General features: G+C 40.9%; 1 protein-coding gene across 3 annotated transcripts; it reads right to left on the reverse strand.

Moving 5' to 3' along the window:
• Positions 1 to 9: 9 nt before the first annotated feature.
• Positions 10 to 8,094, reverse strand: supt3h (SPT3 homolog, SAGA and STAGA complex component). Of its 3 annotated transcripts, XM_054750413.2 has the most exons (13): positions 7,990 to 8,014; positions 6,945 to 7,048; positions 4,522 to 4,929; positions 3,760 to 3,844; positions 3,583 to 3,669; positions 3,376 to 3,508; positions 3,154 to 3,287; positions 2,959 to 3,034; positions 2,741 to 2,853; positions 2,440 to 2,544; positions 2,232 to 2,360; positions 2,015 to 2,104; positions 10 to 125 (listed from the first exon to the last, which is right to left on the reverse strand). In XM_054750413.2, the coding sequence occupies exons 4-13, from the start codon at positions 3,760 to 3,762 to the stop codon at positions 84 to 86; spliced, it is 912 nt and encodes a 303-aa protein (XP_054606388.2). In that variant the 5' UTR covers positions 3,763 to 3,844; positions 4,522 to 4,929; positions 6,945 to 7,048; positions 7,990 to 8,014; the 3' UTR covers positions 10 to 83. The 3 variants fall into 3 exon arrangements, with proteins under 3 accessions (XP_054606388.2, XP_015800534.3, XP_054606386.2); XM_015945048.3 differs by lacking the exon at positions 4,522 to 4,929 and having other exon boundaries at positions 3,376 to 3,472; positions 7,990 to 8,094; XM_054750411.2 differs by lacking the exon at positions 4,522 to 4,929 and having other exon boundaries at positions 7,990 to 8,094.
• Positions 8,095 to 8,921: the final 827 nt, after the last annotated feature.

Here is an 8,921-nt window from a genome sequence, read left to right on the forward strand (position 1 = left end):
GCAATGGTGTGAACTCAACTGAAAAGTTTTATTACATAAAAAATAAAATTATTTACATTTGAAAAAAGATGTGGGCTGATGCATCAGCAGGTGAGGAAAGCCATCCCGCTCCTCCTGTAGGTAATCTGGGGAGAATGAGACCACACCTTAGGCAAACACCAGGAGGTAAGATGGAAACATGCTGCAGGTCACAGCCATACGGTGGGGTGTGAAATATTGGGCAGCCTTTTTGATCTCCGTGATTTTCCTTTATAAATCGTTGGTTATGATAAAAAATATAGGAGATGCACTAAGATCTGAGAAGTAAAAAAGTTTATAGGGTTTACAGAAAGTGAAATAATTGTTTAAACAAAATTAGGCCGGTGCATAAATCTGGTCACTGTTGTCATTTTATTGATCCCAAAACCTTTAGAACAAATTATTGGAACTCGAAATTGGTTTGGGAAGCTCAGTGACCTTTGACCTCCACACACAGGTGAATCAAATTATGAGAGAGTTTTATGGGGCAAGTTGTAAGTTTCCCTCCTCTTTGAATATTCTCTGAAGAGTAGCTACACGGTGGTCTCAAACAACAGAGTCAACCCACCGTGCAGCACCCAAGACACTGACCATCGTTCAACTATTCGGTGCACTTTACACAAGGAGATGCTGCATGTGAGAGTGATGCAGAGGAAGCCTTTTCTCCAACCACAGCACAAACAGAGCTTGAGGTTTGCTAAAGCACATTTGGACAAGCCCACTTAATTTAGAATAAGGTGCTGTGGACTGATGAAACTTAAGTTGAGTTATTTGGGCATAACAAGGGGCGTTATGCATGGAGGAAAAATAACCCATCTTTCGAAGACAAACACCGTCTACCTACAGTAAAACATGGTGGTGGTTCATCATGCTGTGGGCTGTGTGGCCAGTGCAGGGACTGGGAATCTTGTTAACGTTGAGAGACGCATGGATTCCACTCAATATCAGCAGATTCTGGAGACCAATGTCTAGGAATCAGTGACAAAGCTGAAGCTGCACCGGGGCTGGATCTTTCAACAAGACAACAACCCAAAACACTGCACACAATCTACTGAGACATTCACGAAGAGGAACAAGTAGAAAGTTCTGGAATGGCCATCTCTGTCCCAAGACCTGAATATTTTATACGATCTGTGGTGTGAGTGAAAGAGAGCTGTCCATGCTCAGAAGCCAACAAACTAGAGATGTTTTGTAAAGAAGAATGGTCCAAAATACCTTCAGCCAGAATCCAGACTCATCGGAAATTATAGGATGCATTTAAAGGCTGTTATTTCTGCAGAAGGAGGATAAATGACCCACACTTGTATAGCACCTTTCAGATTCAGAGGACTCCAAAGCGCTTTACACTACAGTGTATCACTCATCCATTCACACACTAACACGCTAAATTAGAGGATCTACTAAATATGAATTTAATTTCTTTTCGTGGTGTCCAAATTTATGCACCTGCCAAATTTAAGCAATTGTTGAACACTCTGTAAATCCTTGTGGGACTTCTCAGATATTACTGTATGTCTCCTATATGACATGTTTAACTGAAACTTTCTATCAGAACAACCAACGATTTATACAGGAAAATCATGAAGAGTGCAGGTGCCCAAACCTTTGCATCCCTCTGTACTTGGGTTTGTAAAACAGTGATTTTATCCAACCTTCAAAAAATTGCTAATTAATGTTCTGCTAAAGTCAACTGACGGAATCCTGTAGATTTCTCTACTAAAGCTTGTTTATCACTCAGTAAATCTAATGATGTATACTTGGTTTTCAAGCTGCACTAGATATTCTGTTTAAACTTAAATTATAGAAATAAAAAGCTGTAATGTCTGCATTCATGTGGAATCCTGGGACATTATCACTCAAAGCTGTGGACATTCCTACTCATTTATATGGTGAAATGCACTTTTTACATGTTCAACCAAACAGTTTTCCAACTAAAAACAAGACTTTTGACACAACTTTCCAAAATCTATTTAATAGCTGAATTGTGTGTGCCTACTGTGTGACTGTAGTTGTATCGTCTCATGGCCTCTCTGATGTGACAGGGCTGGATGACTCCGCTGGGAGGCTCCACAGTAGCCGGGCAGCTCTGAAACATCTCAGAGTTACTAAGATCTCTAGGTTAGCAGATCTGTGACCACCTCACATCTACTGTCACAAAAACGTGTGGACGAGAACGTCCGCTGCATTTTTGCTAAACCTCAAAGAGTTGGCACCTTCTTGCGTTTCCTCTGCCGTACTCGGCCATCCACGCTGCCGTTACCCTGCAGGAGGGGCTTCAAAGAGTGGGAGGAGCCTGGAGTGGAAGGGGGCGTGGCCTCAGGTGAATCTGGATCCCTCTTCACCTGCAATGGCGCAGTAAAAAAGAATCTATCGTGAATTTAGTGACTGAAATGAAAGAGAAGAAATGAGGCGAGTGTGAACCTCGGTGAGCGTGTTGTAGTGGATGTAGCTGGCGGAGATCACATGAGTGACAGGATTGTTCTTCACCATCATTTCCTGCTTCACCAACAGAGATAAATCTACAATCTGGAGACAGAAAACACATTTCATAACCTCTACCTGTCAAGTTGATTATAAGCCACTCCAACATGGAACCTTCACCCACCCTGACTACAAAGACAGATCTACAGAGATCTGTAGAAAAATCTGTAAAGGTGCCGATCAAGCGGATACGTCTATGAAACATATTCCTTTTCCACACTCTGTGATTTTATTTGCTTACCTGAGCTACCGTCTCATAGGCCAGGTATGAAAGGATCTCCATGGCGATGCTGTTGGGTTTCAGCTCCAGGCTGCTGCAGTCCAGCCAGTCCCGAAATTTGGAGGCTTTTTTAGCTGCAGTTGGTCAAAAAAAAGAAAAAGAAAAAAAGATGCACATTTTTACAAAGATCAAGCCTAACGCAGAGCAACCAAATTCTATAAAAAACTTCTAATTCTTACCGAAGCTGAGCTGCCGACTCTCACAGAACTCAGAATACTGAGCTGCATCCATACTCCGAGTCTGACGCTCCAGACGCTGAATATTCACACACACGCACGCACACACACACACACACACACACACACACACACTTTAATCTCCACTGGAACTCTAAACAAGAAACAGGTGCTAATCTAGTCACGGTGACCTCTGACCTCAATCCTCTCCTGTTTGATGGGGTCGACTTCCTGTCGCTCAATTAAGGGCAGGAGCTCGCCGGTCTGATCCATCCACACCAGGAAGTCTTGAGCTAAACGCTGCCTCCGCTGGTTACCGCCAGCTGCTGCACCTGATGAGTTCAAACAGAAAAACACAATAAAGGACAAACTTTCTTAGTTTTGGACCATTTTGTTCTTTAACATTTGTGAGCACTTTACCCGGTTCTTGTTGCACATCTTCATCCTCCAGAGTTTTGAGCAGGTTAGATTTATAATCTCTAAACTGGAGATATTTCAGTAATCGGGCCAACTTTTTCTGACATTTAAACAGACAAGAAAAAAATAAGACAAACTATGATTTATAAAACAAACTGTCCTCATAACTTTTGTGTCTTTGATGTGTTTTATGAAGCTTTATTTGTCTACCTTGTCTCTCCTCATCAGGAACAGGATGTCCTCGGCTGAAATGACCCTGGAACCACGAAGCGCCGCTCCCTCACAGGCTTGATGAAGCTGATGAATTAACAATTAATCAGAATTACATGGCATGACTAGAAGGAAGGTTAGGATCTAAAACGCCTTCCCAAGATTTTTGTTTGTTACCATATTTATGAGCTGTGTGTGTACAATGTCCTCCACCAGAGCTGCTGTTTCATACAGGGCCCTGCGTGAGTCTCCCAGAGCAAACCTACACACACACACACACACACACACACACGCATGCACGCACGCACGTACGCACACACACACACACACTTTAAATAACATCAGAAAGTCACACAGTTTAAATAACATCAGAAATAGTTGACATGAGCTAAAGTAAACAGAAGTTTCAATAAATCCCCTGAAACAGAAAATGAAACACTCTGTGTAACATAAAAGTTTTGGGTTGTGTTAATGCACAACCCCTAGAGTTTATATGGATAGTTTCAGATTTTTTCCATCACCCATAAAGGTTTTTATAATGTTAAAGGTGCAATTTGTAAGAATGACATCCTGTGGTCAAATTAGGTAACTGCTAGGGATGCAACCAAAATACGACCACCAACAACTTTCCGCCAAAAATGACCCAAAAGTGCATTTTAGGTTTTCAGCTGAAAGACCTAAATCACCCAAACAACACAGCTGAAACAGGTCGTTTTACCTCGCTCCGCCCTCTAGTTGCTACTTGCTTAATTAAAAATCAGTACTTTTGTACAAAGTTACGTTTTTTTCTCTTTTAGTAATGCTGTTTCAATACGATTGTTTTTTAAGATTCGGGACCAGTTTGTTTCACACGTAAGGAGAAAGTAGTGAAGCAGCTCTAACGTTTTAGAGCAATGCGGTGCACGCATTTAGTAAAAAATTCAAGATTCTCCTTCTAACCTGGAGAGCCCTGCATGGACAGACTCCAGTGTACATTAGTAGTTATCTGCAGCCGTACACCCCATCCAGGTCCTTGAGGTCCTCTGACAACGGCCTGCTCTCTGTCCCAAGAAACAGACTCCAGACTGAAGGAGACAGAGCCTTTTCCTCCGTGGCCCCTGGACTCTGGAATTCTCTTCCTCTTATCTCTTATCCTATGTGATCTCCAGCTTTCGTGGGATCAGTTCACAGCCGAGTGTGAAGCAGCTGGGATGAGAACCAGCTCCTCTAAATCTGAGACCATGGTCTTGAGCCTGAAACCAAGACAATGCCTTTTCCAGATCAGGGGTGAGGTCCTGTCCCAAGTGTTAACAAGTGAGGGAACGATGGAGCGCAAGATCCGACAGGCGGAATGAAGTTGAGGTTGTCCTGGAGAACAAAAATTGTATTAGCTCCAGACGGTACGTGTGTACGTTAGATTCTCTTATTGTGAGTTCTGCCGCTGCAGAAACAACGAAACGACTTCACTACAGCATGAATTCAATAATACGCTGTAAGAACAAACCAACAACCAGTTTATGTCATAAAAACAGGAAAAGTGGAATTCCTCCACAGGCTCTCTTGGTTTAGACTTTATCCTCAAACATTTCTAAGACTAAAATACCTAAATTGTAGAAAACTACAAAATAAAATGTTTTTTCTTTGAGTTCCAAACATTTTGATTAAATCAGGTTTATAATATGATTTGCATGTGCAAACGAATTCCATAAAAGATTCTCTTGAAAGTCTTCGACTGAATGATTGGGGTTTGCAAATATTGTCACACACACACTGAGGTCAAAAGGTGCCCCCCCCCCCCCACACACACACACACACACATACACACACTGACCACAGTTGGGTCAAACCTCGATTTGCATCCATACAGACCACTTCCATAATGAAAAATTCACCTAAACCCACATCCTGCAGCTCGTTCCTTCTCTCATTTCATTTTCTCCATCCCACACACACACACACACGCCTGACTGCCACGCCCCTCCCCTCGTTTACCTGCTCTCCGATTGGCTGTGGGCAGCCATCAGTCACACAGGTGAGAATATCCCTGGTTTGGGGTTGCGGACAGGTTGGCTTCAGGAGCCGGGGTGGAGCGTGGCAGCTTTAGGTTTTGGGGTTTAGTTGGGTTTCAGCCTCTTTAACCACCAGCAACACACCTCAGCCAAACACAAGGTGAGTGCACACACACACACACATGGATGCCACAACATGACAGCTGATTTAGGGAAAAAAGAACCAATATTTGCAGAATTAAATGAACTTGCTTCTAATAATTCAGCTCACAAACTTGCGCACCAACTTCCATCCCTTTTCTAAAATTACATACACTTTAAATACGGTATTAATACAATTATTATTATTACTATTATTATTATTATTAGTAGTAGTAGTAGTACTAGTAGTAGTAGTAGTAGTATCACTCCAAACATCTGCTGCTCGTCAGTCCCTCGACACATTATTTGTTGGAATGACGTTTTACTTTCTTACTTTTGTATATTTCCTGAAATGTTCCAGAGCATTCTGAAGCACGTTTATGTCAAATCAAATCAAATCGCTTTTATTGTCACGTCACATGTGCAGGTACACTAGTACAGTACATGTGAGTGAAATTCTTGTGTGCGAGCTTCACAGCAACAGTTGTGCAAAATACAATAACGTAAAAACAAGCAAAATATAAAAACGGCTAATCTAAGTAATAATATATATAGTATTTAAGGTATATACATTCCTAAATGTGTGTGCTAAGTATTTTTTTTTCTACGAGTGTGCATGTGAGTGTGTGTATAATGCATACATACATATTTAACAAATTAATATGAAGACCACCATTTATATATACATAACATAAATGTTATGTATATATTTATACTATTATCATATTTATTTCATATATAACAACTAACACTGATAGGATTTATGAACTGTTTATGTAAGAAGTGAGGAAGTCTGAGAAGTCTCTCCTGAGCAAAGTTTTCTGCATTTCATCAGCTCTTCACCGCATAACAATCTAACTAAAATGAAAATGCTTAAATCATGAACACAAAATAAACTTTTAAAAAACTATATTGTTTTATAACATTTGTGTTTGGATCTGAACACCTCTCAGTTTAACCTTCCTGGTTCTCACTTGTCCACCAGGTTCTTATGGCTTCAAACAGTCTGTTCAGCAGCACCAGTCCGATGCTGTACTGGGGTGAGATATGTTTTCAGAGTGTGTGTGTGTGTGTGTCTGTGTGTCTGTCTGTCTGTCTGTCTGTGTGTGTGTGTGTGTGTGTGTGTGTGTGTGTGTGTGTGTGTGTGTGTGTGTGTGTGTGTGTGTGTGTGTGTGTGTGTGTGTGTGTGTGTGTGTGTGTGTGTGTGTGTGTGTGTGTGTGTGTGTGTGTTACATCATGCTCTGCAGCTCAGGGATGAAACTGGTCCTGGAGGCAGGACGGTCTTTAGAAGCGGAGGAGGCAGAACCAGCCATCGGACTGCTCATAACCACGAACACCTGATGATACAAAAACAGCTCAGAATGCACTAAAAGTGTTGGTAGCTCGTCACTAAACCACCAAACATTTAGCCTTACCTGACATGTAACCTTACGCATTATTGCATTGAACATCATATAAGGAACATTTGAGAATATTTTAGGTAAATTGTAGATCTCAGCATGACCAAGATCCTCCGTAAATAATATCAAACACAATATGCTTTATCAAAAAAAAACTTCAACAATTTATAAAAAATAAAAGCTGTTGTCTGATAATAGCAGGACCAAACTGCTCAAGGAAAAAGCAAGCTGGTTATTTATTTGCCACAGATAAACAAATCATACTGAGGAGTTTTATTATTCCACAATTAGGTTTCTACTAAAAGTAGAAAACTTCCTTTTCTAACAGCACATGTTATGTGCTAAATCTTTTTATACCTCTGGTTTTACACATTGCTTAGTTCTGCTACAATTCTAATTAAGTTTGATTGCGCATGCCCAAACTACTCAATCCAAAATATGGCTGCTTTTGCTCAAGTGGTCTCCCTTCTCTCCTTAAATAGATTAAAAGTTTATTTTTCTAGAAAGAAAACCTAATTTTTAAGCGGCTGTGTGAATTGTATGACTGTTTACATTCCGATGCGACTTTTATCCGACTTAAACTTTGAGAGATTAAAGAACAAAAGCTGAGACAAGAGCTTAGAAAAACAAGATAGCAGAAAAGATGTGAGGCGAAAAAACACACACAGCGTCCAAACAGAGACACGTTGGACAGGTGGTGTGACCGCAGTAACGTCCCCTCCGGCAGTACAATCTGAATAATAATACAGTTCCCTCCTATTCAAACACTGCGGTGAGTTAAGCACACCAGATAAAACAATAAAGGGTAAAGTGGGCAGGAGGAGGAAGAGAAAGAAGTCAAAACACAGAGAAGATGGACAAAATTAATCAAAACCCACCAAACTCCTTCGGTAAAACGTCTCGACAGGTTATTGTTGATGCTGTTAAAGTTTCGTCGCGCGTTGATGACGTATCGCCGAGAAAGCACAGCACTTTGGGGATTGTAGTTTCCTATTATTTCTTGGTTAAAACCAAACGTTCCTTTTCACAAAGTTTCCTTTTAAATATTCTAACGAGAACAAATTTTTTTTATTTCACTTCTCAACTTTGTAATGGTAGTAATGTTTACAAAGTTAAAAGTTTTTTACTGGTTAGAAGTTAACTTTTTACAGTGATTGTAAAGTACTTGACATGAATACATAGACCATATAAATAATTACATAGACGCCCCATGGACTGGTGCCACTGTAGTGGCCGGCCGCCTTCTTAGATGGGTCTCCATTCGTCCCCAGACCCCAGTGCATTTATTTCTACTCAGGAAGGTGTTCACACAACTAAAAAACAAAGTTTACCAAGTTTATCAGTTTAGCAGGCTGATTCTACCCGCCAATCGGAGGCCCCCCCTAATGGTGCCAACCAATCAGTCAGCAGTCTGCACATGTGCACTTCCCCAAAATATCACATATGGACAAGTAGCACAGAGAGTCGGAACACCGGTACATTATTGAAAACCGATGTTGTGGGACTTTACTGGGACTTTTCTAGCCTACTTGTTGGGATTTTATACTTAACATTTTTTAAAATGTATTTTATTACAAATATATTTTAACTATCATTCCATACCGTTTGTCTGATTATCTGAAAAAGTATGATAAAATGTGTATTTAAGTTGGGTAAGAACCTTCCGCAGCAGAAATACATGTACTGGGGGTGAATGAAGACCCATCCAGGTTGGCGGCCATCCACTATGGCAGCTCCATGGGCGTCTATGTATATCATGTCTATGAGGGAGGTAGGTAGGTAGGTAGGTAGGTAGGTAGGTAGGTAGGTA

Source organism: Nothobranchius furzeri, chromosome 12 (assembly GCF_043380555.1).
Source record: "Nothobranchius furzeri strain GRZ-AD chromosome 12, NfurGRZ-RIMD1, whole genome shotgun sequence".
Lineage (NCBI taxonomy): Eukaryota > Metazoa > Chordata > Actinopteri > Cyprinodontiformes > Nothobranchiidae > Nothobranchius > Nothobranchius furzeri.

Bases quoted from the DNA above. Each gene is read 5' to 3' on its own strand.
- supt3h (XM_054750411.2), bottom strand. From the start codon at position 7,036: ATGAGCAGTCCGATGGCTGGTTCTGCCTCCTCCGCTTCTAAAGACCGT. The intron at 3,670-3,759 runs GTAACAAACAAA...TTAATTCATCAG, and splicing joins ACACACAGCTCATAAATATG to CTTCATCAAGCCTGTGAGGG. The intron at 2,105-2,231 runs GTGCCAACTCTT...GAGATGTTTCAG, and splicing joins GGCAGAGGAAACGCAAGAAG to AGCTGCCCGGCTACTGTGGA.